At 43.2% G+C, this 21,403-nt stretch overlaps 1 protein-coding gene across 6 annotated transcripts in view; it reads right to left on the reverse strand.

Moving 5' to 3' along the window:
* Positions 1–21,403, reverse strand: part of ARHGEF28 (Rho guanine nucleotide exchange factor 28) — a 205,320-nt gene that overhangs the window by 18,690 nt on the left and 165,227 nt on the right. For all 6 annotated transcript variants that reach the window (XM_066602904.1, XM_066602905.1, XM_066602906.1 and 3 more), the window contains 7 exons: positions 16,698–16,945; positions 13,229–13,351; positions 11,652–11,769; positions 11,280–11,534; positions 6,343–6,419; positions 1,476–1,654; positions 1,236–1,327 (listed from right to left, as the gene is read on the reverse strand). In XM_066602904.1, the coding sequence (XP_066459001.1) occupies positions 1,236–1,327; positions 1,476–1,654; positions 6,343–6,419; positions 11,280–11,534; positions 11,652–11,769; positions 13,229–13,351; positions 16,698–16,945 (1,092 nt within the window). The remainder of the gene's footprint in view (positions 1–1,235; positions 1,328–1,475; positions 1,655–6,342; positions 6,420–11,279; positions 11,535–11,651; positions 11,770–13,228; positions 13,352–16,697; positions 16,946–21,403) is intronic.

Raw genomic sequence — 21,403 nt, forward strand, 5'->3', positions numbered from 1 at the left:
TCTGCGTTGTAAAACCGTTCCAGCACAGCATTGTGGCTTCATTAATGAGTGGAAGCCAGTGAGGGGGATCAATGAGTGGAACAGGTTACCACGGGAGGTGGTGAGTTCTCCTTCAATTGAAGTCTTCAAACAAAGGCTGGACAAATCTGTCTGGGATGATTTAGTGAATCCTGCATTGAACAGGGGGTTGGACCTGATGACCCTGGAGGTCCTTTCAAACTCTACCATTCTATGAAGAATGGCGTGTAGTGGTCTATTCTGTATTGTGAGTGAAATTAAATGGCAAATCCCAAGCGTAGAACATCAACAGTGTTCACATAAACCATTACAAAGGGCTTGCATGACACTGGGCTACGAGCCAGAAATCCAGCAACATGTGTTCTATTGACCTCACGCCACCACTCTTAAATGCCTATCAAGGTACAGAGCAAGACAGCAATGAAGGTCTATACTCTTCAGTGATGAGTCCTGCCTTTGTCTTGGATGTAATGATAGCTGGACATTGTCCTGGAGACCATGTGGGCATGGCCATAAAGAGTCCTTCATGAGGAAAACACCATACTGGTCCTACTCCCAGGATTATGGGGTGGCATAATGTCCGGTAGCTGGACCCCTATAGTCTTCATTCTAGGTACACTAATAACTCGGAATTACGTTGATTTGGTTGTGGACCAGTGATACAACCCTTTTCTCTGAAGTGTCCCAGGAATCGTTTTTCAACACGACGATGCAAGGCTACATGTTACACGCGCAACTGTAATCACTCTGTGTGGCCTAAATGTGCTACCATGGCCTGCAGTGTTTCCGGACTTGTCTCCCATCACGCACATCCATCATTGGTCGACAATTGCAATGGAAGCTGCTAGGAGCCCATCTTGATGATTTGCATTACCCAAGTGCATTCAGTGTGGCAGAAAAGTCCTCAGACAACCTATAACCTCACTTATAGCATGCCAAGTCGTGTAATTGCATGTATTTCTGAATGTGGTGCTCATACTGAAATCTCGATAAATCGAGAAGTTTTGAATATTTTGTTTCCATTTTCTTATCATTTGCATATCATTAACATGCCTACGCAGCCTGTTATTTCCATAACTCCATGACCTTTCTTTCTTGGTGTTGCAATTTCAATGTTAAGGATTGTATGACACTATAAATCACCAAGCTCAGCATCTCTCCCGCTATCATACAGCATACATAAAGTGATGGGTCCGCTGTAAAACATATTTACATACCTTGATATTTTTTGGCTTTGGCTACTCGGGCTTCAGCAGCACGTTTATCTTCATCAGATTCACAGGGTTTTCCCTCTTCTTCCTGTGGACAACTAAGGGATAGGAAATGGTAAAAGAAATGTAAGTTTTTCATAGTATTACTGTCTCTATGCTGAAAACCCATTACAATAGTGACACCAAGAGCAGTAAACCTAGATGGGATGGAATAAATGAATATAAAGCATCAACAGTAATGGTCACCTCTGTACAGCGTCTTGTATCTGCCTCATCCAAGTATTTCGCTCCTCTTTGGAGCTGGTATGGATTTCATACATTTCCGGCCCAGCGGATGACGCACTTATTAAGAACATTCCACGTTCCTCATTTGCTACTTCTCGCACAATCAACTTTTGAAGAGAAATAATAGGTGGTTTCTGGTCCTGTAGGGAAAAGCACAACATATTTAATGATCATAAATTATAGAATAGCTCAGATAGCATAGGCTGCCCCATTATTAAATATTACATATCTGTTAGATCCTGCAAAATATGTACAAACTTTAAATATATATATACCAGCTAGTCAAACCGTTTCCATTTTTCCAATTGTTTTTTATTTTTTTGATTGCAAAGATTTATATTCTACTGTCTGTACAGGATTACGGGGCCGGCCATCTTGCCTGAGTTGTATTTAACAGTACTGAGACATGCTTTACAGCAGAGATCATGGGTCAATCATACAATGCACAGGAGCTGACCCACGAACTTCTCTGCGAGCCTGTTCCAGGCATGGTCTGTGCAGCGGTCACTGTGCAGGAAGGGGGAGAAGGTGAGCTGTGACCATCATCTATTGTGAATGGTGCATCCTGTGTTCTGTCAATATATGTGTCACCTTTCATTGCAATCCTGCCTATGACAATTAGCTGACTACTGAAAAGTTTTCTCTATAAAATAAGTAGTATCAGACTATTATTCAGCTTACTAATCAGGATTTTAGAATATTTTTCAATATCGATCATGACATTGAATATCTAAAAAAAAATCTTTAAAAATATGTTTAACATAAAAACTTATGTGTCAACACACTGTAATGTGTTTTCATTTTTTTTGCCCATAGGAGGAAAAGAGGGCTGAGGGTACACATTTACACATAGTGAAAAGTGGTGTGGATTTTCTAAAAAACACATCAAATCTGCGCCAATGGAGGTTTCAATTGAAGGGGTGAAATATGCTGCAGATCTGCAAAAACCACATCAACATTTGCACCAATGGAGTAGATTTTGTGGTGTTTTTTGTAGCGGATTTGATGTGGACTTTGTGCAGATTTTCTGCAGTGGGAAATCGGCACCAATTTTCTGCTACCTGTGAACGTACCCTTAACGACGCTCTCTCAACACAAATATTTGGAAGTTGTGGATCTAGCTTCCATCAGGTTTAGAAATTCAATTTTTAATACCTTAGGCCTCCCTCACACAGGCGTTTGCAGAAACGCAGCATTTTTCAACGCTGCATTTACTGCTGTTTTAGAAGCTGAAAAAAAAGCAATACTCACCTAGCAGGCGCCGTCTGGGTCCCTCCCGCTGCTCTCCAGAGCTCCGGGCAGGCTTCCGGGCACTTCTTAGCGCCAGAGCATCTTTTGCTGGTAACGGGGTTTGAAGATCCAAATTGGAGCCAACGCTGGATGTACCAATCACAGCCATTCATTGAATGGCTGTGATCGGTTCATCGAGTGCCGCCTCTGACTGGCTGAGCCAGTGCTCAAGGAACCAATCAGAGCAATCTCTTGCTGGAGGCGGGGTCTTCAAACCCAGTTACCAGAAAAAGATGCTCTGTCGGCGCTGAGAAGTGCCTGGAAGCTTGCCCAGAGCTCCAGAGAGAGCAGCGGGAGGGACCCAGATGGCACCTGCTAGGCCAGTATTGTTTTTTTTTAGGTAGTGTAGCTAGAGCTTGCATTTAGCGCTGTCAAATACGCGGTACCAAGCTGTGCTGCGTTTTCAGCAGCGCTGAAACCACTGCCCATTCGTTCCAATGGGCGATACACAACTGAAAATGGCCAGAAACAGAACATACAGTGCTTTCAAAACGCAGCATTGAAAACACTGCATTTTCAGCCTTGTATGAGCAGCCCTATTGAAATGAATGGGAGCCTTGTACAGCGTTTAGCACAGGACTGAAAAGGCAGCGCTATACGCTGTACAAAACCGCCTGTGAGGGAGGTCTTAAGGATGCAGCTTTTTTTTTCCTTTGGGTTTTGGTTTTTCCTCCCCACTTTCATAAAAATCTGAACTTTTTTTTTCTTTTTTAGAAACAGCATCTATTTGCCAAAGGCGATACTGAATGCAACGAGTGTCCTTCACTCTGGAGGATACAGCACATAAAGTACATACATGACACAGACAGGGCACTGACTTGCATAGCAGTTTTGTACAAACTTAAGGTGCCCATACACTTTCAACAACTGCAGCTGTTTCCTCCAGCTTCCGCATACACAAGAATGTTTGGCCTGGCCGAACATTTGTGTGTAGTTTAATAGGTAAGCCACAGCAAGACAGCTCTGGCATCTATTCTACCTACCGGGGAACAAAAGGATCAAACATCACGGATCCTTCTTTCCTCCGACATTATCTGCCAGGGAAAGTTGAGCTGTTGACGTACACACTGGAGAGTTACCGGGTCCCACCATTATCGGCAGGATCGGGCAACCAAACACTAATGCATATAGACTGCCTTTAATTTCTTCTCTGGTGGTGTTACAGAAAGACAGGGCACTTACTGCCGAGTTCTCACAAAATTGTCTACGATTAGAAAAATGTCAACACTTGACTATAAGTACCTGTCCATATCGTCATGCAATCAGATGATCACAGTATGTGCACAATGTTTTGAGGAAAATTGGCCATAATACAATGTACCAAAGGCCCTGTGTTGTTCAACATTTTTATAAATGATATGGAGGAGGGAATTGATGGGAAGCTGATTAAATTTGCTGATGACACAAAGCTAGGAGGGATAGCTAACACTAGGGAAGAGAGAGAGAGTATTCAAAAAGATCTAGAAAAGCTTGAACAGTGGGCGGCGACTAACAGAATTGTAATTAAAGGGGTTGTCTCGCGATAGCAAGTGGGGTTATACACTTCTGTATGGCCATATTAATGCACTTTGTAATATACATCGTGCATTAAATATGAGCCATACAGAAGTTATTCACTTACCTGCTCCGTTTCTGGCGTCCCCGTCGCCATGGTGCCGTCTAACTTCAGCGTCTAATCGCCCGATTAGACGCGCTTGCGCAGATGGGTCTTCTGCCTTCGGGTCTGTCCGGCAGCAGCGGCGTTCTGGCTCCGCCCCCTTGTACGCGTCATCGCGTAGCTCCGCCCCGTCACGTGTGCCGATTCCAGCCTCCTGATTGGCTGGAATCGGCACACTGACGGGGCGGAGCTACGCGATGACGCGTGCAAGGGGGCGGAGCCAGAACGCTGCTGCTGCCGGACCGAGCCGAAGGGAAAAGACCCATCTGCGCAAGCGCGTCTAATCGGGCGATTAGACGCTTAAATTAGACGGCACCATGGCAACGGGGACGCCAGCAACGGAGCAGGTAAGTGAATAACTTCTGTATGGCTCATATTTAATGCACGATGTATATTACAAAGTGCATTAATATGGCCATACAGAAGTGTATAACCCCACTTGCTGCCGCGAGACAACCCCTTTAACAAGAAGATATGCAAAGATGTACATCTGGGCAAGAAAAATGAAAAAAAGCGCATACAGAATGGCAGGAATTAAGCTAACATGCAGCAAATGTAAAAAAGACTTGGGTATACTAACAGATCACAGACTGAACATGAGTCAATAATGTGATGCAGCAGCTAAAAAGGCAAACACATTTCAGCAATGTATTAAGAAACGCATTGAATCTAGATCAAGTGAGATCATTATCCCCCTGTACTCTTCCTTAGTCAAAGCTTCCAAAGTTCAGAGAAGAGCTACCAGGATGGTTAGCAGTCTGCAAACCATATCTTATGGGGAACAGTTAAAGGATCTGGGAATGTTAAGCTTGCAAAAAAAAAAAAAAAAGACAGAGAGGAAAGGCTGTCACAGTGCAGAGGGAGCAGACCTATTATCATTTACACAAGGAAAGACTAGAAGCAATGGGATGTAGCTAAAAGGGAGGAGACACAAATTAGATATTAGAAAAAAACTTTCTGACAGTGAGGGTGATGAATGGGTGGAACAGGTTACCATGGGAGGTGGTGAGTTCTCCTTCAATGGAAGCCTTCAAATAGAGGCTGGACAGAAATCTGTCTAGGATGATTTAGTCAATCCTGCACTAAGCAGGGGATTGGACCAGATGACCCTGGAGGTCCCTTCCAACTCTACCATTCTATGATTTTATGACAGGACCATAACAAGGTCTAATAGTGGAGGGTCATTGCGGAGCCATCCTTATTGGGGCGATTAGTCCACTTGCAATAAGCTTGGTAATAATAGTAACTAGGGTCCTATAAGGTCAATATTTTGGTGCTCTAGTCACTACTTACTACCTGTCTGACTGATTGGATCAAGAACTTTGCAGTTGGAGCACCCTTATTTGCAACTTTGAGCAAGTCTACAGGTTAATTTAACAATCGGTATCGGTAAGACTGTTCTTTATCTAAGCAGCCCGGCAGATGTGCAGATCTCTCTCACTCATATAGTTGTCACTGATATATATATGTATGTGTATATATAATATGCTGTGGGTCTTAGCAGTAGGACACCCTGGAGCCAGCTAATTGTTGAGGAACAACCTTCTTAAGATGTCACACATACATGGAAAACATATTTGGAAAACGACCCTATGTGGACTAAGCTCATCCATGCAGCTTATTATAGCAGACGGCACACATGGTACTTGCAGGAAAAATAGAGTACAAATGGACAAATTGAATCTATTGATTTGTAAACAGAACGAATGACGGCACAAGCCATTAAATAGGAGACAACATGCTTGTGTTGCGCTACAGAGTTCAGCAAGTCTGGGACTGGTACAAGATTTCCAGTTGGCAGTACATTCGCTTTCCACTCAGCGCTTCGTTGCTTCATGTTATTATAACAGATTAATGAAAAACATATTGGATATAACTCACCACAGCAGCGAATATATACTTCTGATCCTTTTCTTGGAGGAATAGTAAGACGTCAGATAAAAGTAGAGCTTGAATATCTAAGTGGAGGGGATAATGGGGAAATTCTCAATTCACATAAAACACGATACAAACATGAATACTGTATATGCCCCTCACCCGGAGTGCCCACTTATGACGACAGCTGGCACAATGCGCTCCATCCTCAATACATTCCTACGTTGGCCAGAATTAGTCATTACATTTCAAGGATTTCAGCTTCAGTGCACACATGGAATAAAGCCCACAGTACATTTAGCATCCAGCTATACGAATTTCTGTAGGACTCCCTGGATGGAGTCTTGGGTTGTTTAGTTTATAAGATTTTCCCTTCTTCCCTGAACAATCTTTCTTATTCCAAATTAGATCTCCATCACCCTAAACCTTACTGACAGCTATTGTATTGTAACTGGCAAATCAAAGGTTATTTGGTACAAAGTTCGCTCCATCGACTGCTGGGCTAAACAATGCTGAATGCTAGCCTTATATGCTATGACATTTAGCCGTATTACATGATACCTCAAACCATACATTCACAAAAGGAGATACTATATATACTTTTCTTGCTGTTCCTCTGTTATTCCTCATGGAAATGCATTTATAAATTAGCAACTTTGTTGCTAATTTATCTACATTTCCAGGAGGAATTAAAAAGAGAAACAGTACAACATAAAGTTCGAAGCATTCACCAAAGCAGACAGGCCTTCTTTAGCAGATCGGCCAGGGTACTGCTGATCGAGAGCTGTAGTATCATTCTGGGCCATGGCGATCTCTAGCATGCTACGAGACAAACAAATGATCTGTGGGGTATTGGACCCCCGACAATCTTATATGAATGACTTGATCCTGATGATAGGTCACCAACAAAGCCCCTTTACATGATGCTTACATGCTTAGATGATGCTTAATAAGCTAAAGTTTCCTTTTAAAACAGTTGTACAAAGATTATAAGTTATTCTCTATCCCCAGTATAAGCCATAACTTGCTGTTCGGTGGGGTTCTGACCATTGAGACTCCCACTGATTTCAAGAATGGGGGTCCCAGGTTTCCTTTTGCCTGTCACTGTAGGTTTGCTTCTCCCCCTGCAGCGTCTTCAGAATGAATGAAGCACTGACCAGGCATGTGCGGTCAACGCTCCATTCATTTCAATGGGGTTGATGGAAGTACCCAAGTGGAGCCCCACTGAAAGAACATGGAGCTTTACGGCGCTTGTGTGATCAGCACTCCATTCAGTCTTCTCCTTACTACACAGAAAGCAATATCCCCGCAGTGAGGACAACTGGGTACATGTGATTCTAGTTCTCAAGATCGCCGGGGATCTCAGTGGTGAGACTCCTACCAATCTACAAGTTATCCCTTATTCTGTGGATAGGGGACAACTTTTTATTCTGGTAAACCCCTTTAAGATTTCCTGGTTAAAGTTACTATTTTGTAATTGGCCTCACATGGTATTTTCTAGAAATTTCAAAGACTTAGGCCGCGATTTATCATGTGAGGCAAAACAGAAATTATTTACTAACATGCCATTTTCCCTACACTAGTACAAAATGCAACAGATTTATTAAACCTAGTGCAACAGTTTGCTCATTTGTAGCATTTTGTTTTGGCAAAAGACAAAACCGCACAGCAAAAAGAAAACTTCAGTTTTGCCCCAAGATAAGTCGGCCCACAAAACTTACACCCGCTCAGTGCTGGATTGGGTTTGCGGAAAAAACTTTTTAAGAAGTCAGAAAAGTGTGTCAGAAAAACGTACTCCAACTAAACCATGATCCCTTTGTAGACAAAACTGCTGGACCAAGCATAAAAAGCAGGATCAAGTGAAGTTTATGTCTCCCTACAACTTCCCTACGGACACTGGAGGAGATTTATCAAACTGTCTTATAGTAAGAATGTTTTTTGTTGCCCATAGTGTTAGATTAGTGTGGTAGAATATTGGTAGGGGACACCTACATTTATATTAAATGAAATTTATGTTCTAGGACAGTGGTGGCGAACCTATGGCACGCGTGCCAGAGGCGGCACACACAGCCCTCCCTACTGGTACGTGCCGCCATTGGCCGCTCGCCACTTGTGAATACCGGCAGGGGGCGTGGCTCTCTGCCGCCATTGGCCGCTCAACACTTGTGAATACCGGCAGGGGCCGTGGCTTTCTGCTGCCATTCACACAGCTGCGCTGCTAGCAGTGCTGGGTACTGGTGTATTATGTAGCTACCGGAAGTTAGGGCTGACGACATAATACACCAGCATTGACACTTGTTAACGCCCCCAGCTTCTGATTGGCTGGGGGCATGTTTATTCCCACAACTCCCATTCTGGTTGAGGAGCACAGCAGGAGCAGCAGAAGCGTCAGCGGCGGGGACAATTCCAGTGCCGTCCTGCTCCTTGAGGGAAGGCCGAACCTCGGCAGCGGCAACGTCACAGGCGGCAGAGATGGCGGCTGTCCCTATTGAAGATCCATCCTGATATCATAAGTGCCATCCTATCGGCAGTGGCACGGGAGGCAGAGACTGTGCTGATGCAGGGGGGACACTCAAGGCCAGGTAAAAAGCAATAGGGGCACGCAGCAGGCATCCCCCTTCCACGTGGGCCGCTGTGGGATGTTGCCGTTACACTGGGGGGGGGAGGGGCGCTGTGGGATGTCGCTGTTACACTGGGGGGGCTGCTGTGGGATGTCACCGTTACACTGGGGGGGGAGGGGGGTCATTATTACCTCTGGTGGGGTCACTATTATCGCCGGGGGCCGCTAGAGGAGGTCACTATTACTGCTGGGGGGGGGGGGGGGGTGTCACTATTATCGCCAGGGCCGCTGGAGGGGTGTGTGTGTCACCATTATCGCTGGGGCCGCTGCGGGGGGGTTACTATTACCACTGGGGTATGTTTACATGTGGCGGAAATGGCCAGGGCTGTTTCAAAACAGACATTGTGCAGATTTTGACTGCTTTTTGGATGCGGAAATGCTGCAGAATTTTCCACATGAATTACCGATGAGGACGTTCTGCAGTATTTCCGCATCCAAAAAGCAGTCAAAATCTGCACCTTGTCTATTTTAAAGTGGCCCTGTCCTTTTTAGAACGACGGAGATAAAATCATAAGTCGTGATAAGCCTCGCCCCCTGATGTGTTGTCACTTTTTTGTGCAGTTTTGGCACTCGGTTTTGGCACTTGATCCAATAAAACAAAATAAAAAAATTAAAAAAAAAAACACAAACAGGCTAAAACATAATCTGGCACAAAAAATTCAAATAAAATTGGTGTGATTTGTGCAAAAATATAGGCACGAAACAAATGATAAAGCAGCCCTAAATCATCTAGCAGGCTTGTTATACGTTCCTTGATAAGAAGGTTCTATATGGAAATCACAGTGGTATGTGTAATCTATATAACACATATGGGGCCCTTCACAGATCTAGGTTAAAAGATACATTTTTATTCAGAAAGTATTTAAAACCTCATGCTCAACGAGTTTCCCTGTCTTGGTAAACCTTGATACGCTCATACTTACCTTTGGGCAATCTGTATGCCCCGCTCCTGATGAACTGTCTGATACCAGACAGGGAAACTCGTTGAGCATGATATGAGAGCACGATATGAGCATGCTTTGAGAGCATGACATGAGCACATGTACATAAATGTGAACATAGAATGAGTAAATAGGCCAGCGACCACAAACACAGTCTATACAATAAGCCATCTGTGACCAAGTACCTACCATCCAAGCCACATTTGACTTCTGTTACCCAGCTACACCATTTGACCTGGGAGACCAGCTTTGGTGCCGCATTGGCCTTGTGGATTTATATTAGTACCAGATTCAACCCATAGCAGGACTAGCTAGTGACACTTGTACGACATGGGAGTCTAACATCTGTCTGTTCTACTACCCCAGCCTTAATTTGGCCACACTAGGGGAGTACGTACGTTACTGCTCAGTCCCCATAGGAGGGTTGAAACTGTGTGTCTTCTTGTCCTGTCGGTATTCGTTTGATAGTGTTTGTTTGCCCTTGGTTTTAAATACTTTCTGAATAAAAAAAAGCAGGTTCTATATGGGAAAAATCTCCTTATCAAGCTTCTTAAGAATGTTTGTCTCACTGATTAGCATCAAAAATCCAAGGTCAAAAGCAGGTCTCACGCAGGCGACAGATATTGGCGCTACAAAATCTCTGCGCTATTGCGGCTTTGTACACACGATTTTGTAGCGTCAGTGATCCTTTTTCTTGTAAAAATCTTGTGAAAAAATTAATGGGAGTTTCTAATGTTAAAAATGTATCACATAGCAAAAAAAAAAAATCGCAAGGAGGCTACATCGGGAAACATGGGCCACAGAAAATAGCTCACCGCAGAAAGATCAAGCATGCCGCGATTTTTTTTTTTTTTTTGTAGCAACATAGCATCAGACAAAACATAGCAAATGAGAAGGAACCCATTGGCTTCACATACATGCTTATGTTGCTTTGCTCCAAAATTGTGCAATTTTGTAGCCAGTGTGAAGGCAGCCTAAAGCCGCTTTCAGACCAGCATATTGTTACTCAAAATTTGGTCTGTGTTTTGCACGCTATAATACATAGCTAATCTAAATCTATTTATATGGCTGCATTTTTCACGGTTGTGTTTTAAAAACCCATCATGCCATATTTTTGTTTATTTTTACCTCTAGGTTTGCATTAATTTGTATTTTTTTTTTCTATTGGACCGATACGGATCAGTAAAGTCAAATTAATTACACCAAATATGGAGGAAAATGCAGATCAATGTCTGTATTACGGATCCATATTACAGACGTCTTACAATACACTTAAAGTGTATTGTAAGACGTCCAGCCAAGACTCCATAAAAAGGTCATGCAAATGGTCAATAAAAGGGTTAAATCTGGAGAGAACCTCTCATGAACAAGTGCGCCAATACCTTTAAATCTCCCGGTGGCAGTTTTCCATAGGAGGACGCCATCATGCAGCAGCACCCTCTCCTTGATCCTTAGATCCTGCTTAGTAAAGACATTGCCATTCTTCATTTTCGTGAATGTCTTATTTTCTATCTTATTTAGGAAATCTTCCAGCTTTTGTTTTCTTTCAAATTCGCTGACTCTTAAATCCACAGCAGCGACCATGTCCTTAATTAAGCCGAGGGATCGACAAAGGTCTTTGTGCTCCTCGGTGCCCTCTAAACAAAACACAAGAGCGGAGCTCAGTGAGGAGGTACAACTATTCTACATAGACAGATGTAATGAGGAGTGCTGAAACAATGCATACGAGAAAGTGTAGCATCCAAGTTACAAACCAGGTGTATATCGCAGTATTCTCTCCACCAGTACTGGATACTTGGTGATCCGTTGTGTCACTAGCAGGATGCATTCTGGGATCCCCCGACGACGGGCCTGAAGATTACTATTTGTCACCTACAGATACATAATCATTGATCTGTTTATTATCTGCAACCTTCATTCATTTCTCAATGAATATACCTAAAAACAAAACTTTTAATAAGTTCAGCAAGTAGCACATAATAGTCCTAAAATGTAACAGTTCCTAAAATCGTACAATACTTCCCTAAGTCTATGTTAAGAAAAATGTATTTATATATGTGTCCACAGTGAGGCGCTGCAGTACAAGATATAATATGCTGAGCTGATAACGTGATATAGTATGTACAGTATATACTAAAAGAAGAATGCAGCAACTCCTCGAGGTTTAAAGCATAAAATTGCTAATAAAGTCGCTGTGCAACTTTTTTCTAACAATTTCTCCTCCCCAGAGGGGGACAAGAGAGTATTTTTAGGATTCAGATTGTCTTTTCAAAGTCAGTAAAGATTTTACAGATAAATTCCTATCACCATAAAACATCTAGAGAAAACTTACATCTTAGCAGAAATAACATTGGATCATGAGGAATAATAAAAAAGAAAAAAAGTTTAGATCTAAAAAGATAAATTCCTGGCAAAATGGATCCACTGCGACACATCTAGTACCGGCCTCAATGGAGAGCTGCATCACACAGAGGTTCTCTCTTTGGTGTCCTTTGAAGCCCTGTGCCATACAAGATGGGGGGGATTTAGTAACCCCTTAAGAATGCAGCTATTTGCTTTTTCAGTTTTGGTTTTCCTCCCTGCTTTCGGTAAGTCCTAACTCTTCATTTATCCATCAACGTAGGATGCCTGAGGGCTTGTGTTTTGCGGGGCGAGTTATATTTTCAGCGGTACTACCCCCGGTATTTAATGACTTGTAGAACATACTAAAAAACTTTAAAACGGATAAAAATGACATTTCTGATGAGCAATCCGCTCCGACAAAGAGACTCAACGCATAAAAGGTAACTATACAGACTGTTACCAAAGAAATGGCTGAGAACCCTAATTCAACCGCTTTTCAGTTGTTACATGCGGGTTGTTATAGGATTGGAAGGACAATGAGAAAAGCTGGAAAAAAAGTTGCAAAGACAGACTATAAGAACTATTTGGTATAACTCTTGCTGTGGAATTCTAGGCCATGCCTTAGAAATATATAATTGTACCTCAGCTTACTATTGTATGTTATATTTAAAATCTAATAAACAGATTAAAGATAAAAATGAAACTTTGCTACCTTTAGTGTGGGGGGGAGGGGTTCCAAGGAGTGCACACTGCAGCAAAAGTTACATGCTAACTTTACTCTATGGGTCGGTGCAATTACTACGATACCATAATGTACTATAATTCATTTTATTTTATATATATATATATATATATATATATATACACATATATACACATATATACATACATACATACACACATAAATAAATATATATATATACATACACACATATATACATATATATATACACACACACACACATATATGCGACTGCTCTTCACTTACTTTCAAGAAGTTTTGGAACTTTTTGTTTTGCTGAAGTTCTTTAAACAAATTCACAGCTTCGATGTGATGGCTACAGAATTCTCCATAAATCCTCTTCATTTTCTCAGCATTCTCTGCAGAAAACTTTATGGAAAGACATGTAAGCAACAAGTTAGAGGCTTATACAGTATTACTTCACCAAGTGTTACGTTTAGATGAAGCTGACTCCTTCACGCCTGACTATTATCAATCAACATGATATCCAAGCTTCTAAAAGGTTTAGGCCCTTCCAGTCTCAACAAAGTCTTCCTTTATGTACAGGCTACTCACTTGGCCAGTGAAAATATAATGAAGCTTACATTGCTGGCCATCATCTTCTTAAAAGCCTCTTTAGATGATATTTACAACAGGTGGAGAGAATATACTACGGGGTTTCCTACCAGCCACCTGCAAGGTTTTACATATCATGTGGAGGGTTTGAGTTGGAAGTCAAGTCAAGCATCATTAGGATAGGTCACAACAAGGCTCTCAAGCACAGGTAAAGAGCAGGTATTAGTGTTTGTAGACCTTTTTACCTGCTCTATATTATATGACTAGTAATTATTAGGAAATTCTACTACCAGTGTTTCTGGTGCCGCAATGCGCCACACAGCTGTGCTACATACATTGTTCATCCCATACAACAGGGATCAGAAGCAGCACAGCACTGAAGATGAAGGACCTGTGATGACGTCACATCATGCTCCGCCCCTAATGACGGTGACACTTTTCCCGAGTGAAGGACTTACATGCTCCGTCCCTGAACACAGGATGGTGACATCATCCAAGATCTTTTATTGCCAGTGAGGGAGTTACATGCTCCGCCCCTGATCCCATGACTGACGTCATCACAGGTGCTACATCGTTGTGCAAATTACGGGTGGGCTACAAACCCCCCCCCCCCCCCCCCCTGCAGTCTCAGTTGCTATGGAATACTAATGAATACCTAGCCAGACAGCAGCTGTGTGCATCCAGAACCTGTGAGGTCACCATCATGGGCGGAGCATGTAACTCCCTCACTGGGGATGAAGGACCTTTGATGACATCACCATCATGTCATCAGGGGCAGAGCATTTAAGTCACTCACAAACTAACTCACTCACTCATGCACGGACGGACAGGTCGTCGTTCGCAGTTTGATAATGTTGTAAACATCTATAATTTAAGTAACTTAGCATAAGCCTATACAATGAAAAAAAATTACCGACATGTCAAAGTGTCTGTTACAAGTTTATTAGAGATGAGCGTGTATACTCGCAAAGGCACATTACTCGAGCGAGTAGTGCCTTAGCCGAGTATCTCCCCGCTCGTCTCTAAAAATTCGGGGGCCTGCAGTGGGCGGGAAGCAGCGGGGGAGAGTGGGGAGATCTCTCTCTCCCTCTCTCCCCCCCGCAACTCACCTGTCACCAGTGCCGGCCCCCGAATCTTTAGAGACGAGCGGGGAGATACTCGGCTAAGGCACTACTCGCTCAAGTAATGTGCCTTAGGGAGTATACTCGCTCATCTCTTTTTGTTTATATAAAGACCTGGAAGTTCAACTCTTCACCCTATACCAGTTCTAGGAGTAAATTTAAACCTCTTGAGAACACGACCATTTTTTGTTTTGTCCTTCCCACTTTCAAATAATCATAACTTTATTTTTCTGTCAACCTAGCTTTATGAGGACTTGTCTTTTTTGCAGGGAGAGTTGTAATTTTCCATGATACAATTTAATGTGCCGTAAAATGTACTGAAATAAAGCTTTCAATTTTTAAGTGGAGTGAAATGGAAAAAAATAACAGAATTGCGACATTTTGGAGTCGTCTTGTTCTTACAGCATACACATGTAGAAAAGAACATGACAACTTTATTCTGTGGGTCAGAATGATTAGGAGGATACAAAATTTATTTCATTTTTTTTCTGTTAAAAAAATTAAATATTTTTAAAAACATTCTGTTGCCTTATTATGACCACCACAGCCTTTTCATTTTTCCATCAATGCAGCTGTGTGAAGGGTTGTATTTTGCACGACAACTGTGGTTTCTATGGCTACCATTCTGGGGGTACATACAACTTAGATTTTTTTTTCTGTCAGCGTTCAAGCATAAATAATGCGTTACTTTAATTATTCAATCGAACTTTTACAGACACGGAGATACCAAATACTTTTTATTTTATTTTATTATAAATATGAGAAAAGTTTTTTTTTTACTTGTAATATTTAATACTTCTTGGAAAAAATACTTTCATTTACTTATTTCTACTTTTTCTTAGTCAGCATTCAAGACTTCAACTTGCAATTATTTGATCACTTATACAATATACTGCAATATTTCAGTATGGCAGTATATTGTATGCCTGCAGGCATTTTATTATAATGTACCAAAGGCACATTTTTTGGGTTATAACATTTTTAAATTATTTTGGTGATTTTTTTTCAGTCACAATCTATATTGAAAAAAAAATCTGAAGATGAAGATTTGCACCAGTTATCTTACTAACACCACAGGCAGGATTACACTGCAAGGTAAACACCTGTATGAGGAGAACACAGGATCCACCATTCACAATAGGTGATCAGCTGGGATTATCTACTCCTCCTCCCCCTGCAATATGACCTCTGCAGGTCACAGAGCATGTCTAAAACACTATCCCATACAAGTCAGTGAGTTAGTTCTTGTTCATTGTGTGAATGGTCCATGAGACTGCTGTAAGGCATATTTCTAAATGCTATTAAGAGCAGCTTCGGAAAGATGGCCACTATCATAGTCATGTATGGACAACATAATTGAAAATTGTACAAATCAGAAAATAAAAGCCGAATAGAAAAGTGGAAAAGGTCTCAGTATCTGGTTTTAATCAATAAAAAAAAGTTTTGCCGATATGGCCCCTTTAAAAGGCAAAAATACATGGCTGCCCTGGGGGCCTTCACAAGAACCCCAGCTGCTATGACACCCCAACGAATTCCTGCCAGGGCTATTCAGGGTACTTAGAACTAACAGCAGCATTTAGATAGTTAACAGCAGCAATTGAGGTTATCTCCAAATCGTGGCTGCTACAGCCAGATATCACCTGTCAAAGACAGCGGACATCCTCTCTACATTGAGCGGGCTTGGCTCCTGAGCCTACTGCATACAAACCAGGTGCACATCCACCGTACATGTAGAATTGGCGTCACCAAGGGTTAATGAAGTGAGGTTTTGATTGAAATTTCCTACTGTCACTATTTCATTACAAGATTGACATCATATATCTTAGTTCATCTCTAAGGATCAGGCTATATTAATTCACTGTCCATCCAGTCCTGCTCTCCATTACAATGGGTGCACCAGAGAGGAGTTCTGAATGCGCAAAAATAAGAGAACTTCTATAAAAATGAAAGCTACTTTTTTGTGCATTTATTACTACAGATCAGGTTAAGTAGCACATATGTTCATACCCACTACTGAAAAATGACTTGCCGTTGTGTACCTGCTGTACAAGAATATCGCCAATTCTGTGGATTACAAAGTTCCGGTCGTTCCCCTCCCTTGACTCCTGTTTCCTCTCTCGCAAGTTATAAAAGAAGGACTTATGGCTTTCCAGCAGCTCATCAAGGCAAGGAAAGATTTTATCCACCGTACTGTGGTCCAGCTGCAGCTCCTCCTTCATCCCCTTCCTGAATATTTCAGACATAACGCAAAGGGTCTGGATATGATGCAGTTCCGTCTGCATGAGTTCTGGAACGAGTAAAAAACAACAACAGGATAGTATGATACAACTAAAATAAACTATCACTTCTACTACTCCTACATTTCTTGAAAAGGGAATGTGCCATTAGAAATTGACCTGTTTTATTAAATCATGTATTTATGGTAAACAGATATTTTTGAAGAATTTCCGATGTCATCTAGTTTAGAAAAAAACAACAAAGTCCTGCAGCATTCACACTGACCACAGAGCGTAATAGTTTGACCCTTCCTGTTCTGTACAGAAAGCCTTTCAGTAGCTATCTCCTCATCACAGACACTGAAAAGATAACACCTATACATAGCTATTACAGCATCCACAATAGGTGATTGTTACATCTCACCTCCTCCCCTTCCCTGCACAAAACCATTGTGCGGGTCACAAAGCATGCTTGTGACAGCAGTCACTGTCCATTGTATGAATGGGGCATATCTGCTGTAAAGCATCTATAAATGCTGTTAACTGCAGCAAAGTCAAGATGGCTGCCCCTGTAGTCATGTATAGAAAATAGAATTTAAAAAAACAAAGAAAAAAAGCTGTAAATCAGAAAATAAAAACAAATTAGAAAAATAGATTATGTTTCACTATCAGTTAGTAAAACAAAAGTAGGCAATAAATTGCCTTTAAGATTTAAATCCTTAAAAAGGTCACTTGTATTTTTCAAAGCATTAAAGCTCTAACCTGAGATATTGTTTCTAGCTGGGGACCAAAGGTCCTCCTGCTGTCCTACAACGTAGTAACAAACTTAGGCCAAGCTTATGAGAATGCACCCCAGATTTTAACATTTTATTTATTTTTTAAAATCCCTGCTCCCCAAGTCAAAACATAAGAAATGATCACATATAATCACCTCTCCCGACTCCTCGTGGCTCCAGTATGTAACAGGCTGCTGCAGTCATAGACTTCAGTGTTTGAATGCTGTGGTCAGTGATTGGCTGCTGCAGTCTGTAGCCTCTAAACACAGTACCAGAGAGAGAGACCGGAGTTGCAATGCGGGGACCCGGGAGAGGCGCGTATATGATCATTTAATGCGCTTTGACACAGAGGCGTAACTTGAAGCTCCCGGGCCCCGATGCAAAACTTGTAACGGGGCCCCCAACTATAATGCTTTACTTATAGTACTGGGTTCCCTATATGGAGAAGAGAGGCCTTATGGGCCCCCTAAGGCTCCTGAGCCCGGGTGCAACCGCATCCCCTGCATCCTCTATAGTTACGCCCCTGCTTTGACATGGGGAGCACAAATTAAAAAAAAAATAACTCAGACAGCCCCTTTAAGGGAGGAGAGGTATATAAAATATGGTATGATTTAGATTCCTTCCTTTTCTTTCCCCTTACAGTTGTAATTATATTAATATTGGAAAAGTAAGGAACAGGAAACCTGAGTTAATTATAGGTTACTTCCAATGCAATTATGGCTAATCTGCTTACACTAATGCAATCTACCTTATTTTTATCCTTCGTCCAATATTCAGACTAATCACACTTTTTTACTACGAGTATATTCAGGACACTGGAAAGGGACTACTATATTTCCTTAGAGATGCAGCAGAGCTGAAATTGTCAATTAAATATTTCTTTTGTGCGCTGGGATAATAGAGTTAAAAGCTCAGTAATTTTATCTGGAGCCAAGGAAAACCTTCAAAAACATTTTATTTTTTTTCTTATGAATAAAAATACTACCAAAAAATAACCATGATGCCTCGCTTGAACCCTCTAAATCAGTGGTCCCCAACCTTTTTGGCACCAGGGACCAGCTTCAAGCAAGACCATTTTTACAAGGCCCCGCAGGGTTGGGCGGGACACGGGCGGGGCTTTGGTTATAGGGGGTGGGGTTACAAAGGGGGTTGGAGTTTAGTGCATTCTTATTTAATTATGACATTTAAAATGTCCTGGCAGTACACACATAGGGCAGTATATAATCTATCCCCCCCCCCCAGCACACACATAGGACAGCATATAATTTATCTCCCCCCCAGTAATAGACAGCCCCCATCCCTCAGTAATTAGCAGCCTCTCCCCCTGTAATAAGTAGCCCCCACCCCAGTAATAAGCAGCCCCCCCAGTAATAAGCAGCCCCCCCCAGTAATAGGCAGTACCCCACCCCCAAGTAATAGGCAGCCCCCCCCCGTAATAGGCAGCCCCTTCCCCTGTAATAAGTACCCCCCCCAGTAATAAGCAGCCCCCCTAGTAGTAAGTAGCCCCCACCCCCCCAGTAATAACCAGCCCCCCTCCCCCGTAATAAGCAGACCCCCCCCTGTAACAGGCAGCCCCCCCAGTAATAGGCAGCCCCTTCCCCTGTAATAAGTAGCCCCCCCCCTTCCCCTGTAATAAGTAGCCCCCCCCAGTGATAACCAGCCCCCCCAGTAATAAGCAGCCCCTTCCCCTGTAATAAGTAGCGCCCCCCCCAGTAATAAGCAGCCCCCCTAGTAATAAGCAGGTCCCCCCCAGTAATAAGCAGCCCCCCCCAGTAATAAGCAGGTCCCCCCCAGTAATAAGCAGCCCCCCCAGTAATAAGCAGCCCCCCCAGTAGTAACCAGCCCCACCCCCAGTAATAGGCAGCCCCCCCTGTAATAAGCAGCCCCCCCCCCCCGTAATAACCAGCGCCCCCAGTAATAGGCAGCCCCTTTCCCTGTAATAAGTAGCCCCCACCCCCCAGTAATAACCAGCCCCCCCAGTAATAGGCAGCCCCTTCGCCTGTAATAACTAGCAACCACCCCCCAGTAATAACCAGCCCCCCCCAGTAATAGGCAGCCCCTTCCCCTGTAATAAGTAGCCTCCACCCCCACCCCCCAGTAATAGGCAGCCCCCCCATAATATGCAGCCCCCCCGTAATATGCAGCCCCCCAGTAATAACCAGCCCCCCCATAATATGCAGCCCCCCCCCATAATATGCAGCCCCCCCCATAATATGCAGCCCCCCCGTAATAACCAGCCCCCCAGTAATAACCAGCCCCCCCCATAATATGCAGCCCCCCCAGTAATAGGCAGCCCCCCCAGTAATAGGCAGCCCCCCCAACCCATATACTTACCTCCTCCCTGCTGTCGCTCTCTCTCTGCTTGCCCTGACGTCAGTGTGCAGCCCGAAACACTTTCTCCTCGAGTCCTCTCCTGCGGAACTAATGAGCAGGGGACTTGGGGAAGAGGATCCTGGCTGCACAGACGTAAGTGCGTGAGCCGGGAACAGCGCGATTATCAGCAGGGAGCTGCGGCGCCCCCGCTGGTAATCGCTTCAGTGGTCAGCCAGGTCGGCACGCCGCGGGCCACATAGCACAAGGCAGCGGGCCGGATTTGGGCCGCGGGCCTTGTGTTTAGAGCAAAATTCCCGGCGGTGGCGCGGACCGGCGCTAACCACCCAACGGCCCGGCCCCGGTCCGCGGCCCAGTGGTTGGGGACCCCTGCTCTAAATGACCAAATTTCACAAATACTCCTAGTTTAGGGTTGCTATCCGTACACTAACACTTGATATGTAGGACTTCAAGATTTTCTAAGCCAGTATCAGGTGTTGTCTGATGAAACTTCATTCTCGTTTTCTTTTAGTCACACAGGGTTCACACAGGGCGGATTTGCTGCGGTTTTTCCTTTGCAATTTTGCCGCAGAAGAACTGCTGAGGCAAAACCGCTTCAAAGGTTAATTTTGGCTTGCGGATTTTCCTGCGCATTTTCGTTCAGAAAAATCCGCAAGCGTTTTTTATTGCGCAGCGCTTTTTTACTTTTTGCCGCGGATTTTGCTGCGTCCATAGAGGCCTATGGAGAAAAAAGCGCTGCGGAAAAGACAGTAGAATGGACATGCTGCATCTTTGAAAACCGTGCCACAGTTGCATTTCCGCACTGCGGCTGTGCGGAAAAAATCCACACTGTGAGAACAGCTTTTTGGCACAAAACTTATTTGTGCTGCATTGCACTGCTTTGCCGCAGTGTGGATATGCAACGGCAATCTGCGGCAAAACCGCAGCAAATCTGCCCTATGTAAACCCAGCATTAGGGAATTAGGTAATGGGATAGACCATTGTTTCTTGTGTCTAAGGACTTTATAGCGACCAGGTCTGTTCCACTGGATTGGCGCATAGCAAATGTGGTGCAGATATTCAAAAAGGGGTCAAAAAGTGAGCCTGGAAACTACAGACCGGTAAGTCTAACTTTTATTGTGGGTAAAATGTTTGAAGGGTTTCTAAGAGATTCTATCCTGGAGTACCAGGATAACTGTATAACTCCGTATCAGCATGGATTTATGAGAGACCGCTTCTGTCAAACCAACCTGATCAGCTTCTATAAGGAGGTAAGTTCTAGACTGGACCGGGGAGAGTCATTGGTTGTCAAATACTTCAAAACTATACTTAAACCTAATCAAATGTTTCTCCCCTAGGTACAGTCAGTGACTCATGCTAGTAATCCGGTGGCTACAGCAAGGCCGAGGATCATTTGTAACTTATTTTTGTTTAAGTCATTTT

This window comes from Eleutherodactylus coqui, chromosome 5 (genome assembly GCF_035609145.1).
Source record: "Eleutherodactylus coqui strain aEleCoq1 chromosome 5, aEleCoq1.hap1, whole genome shotgun sequence".
NCBI lineage: Eukaryota > Metazoa > Chordata > Amphibia > Anura > Eleutherodactylidae > Eleutherodactylus > Eleutherodactylus coqui.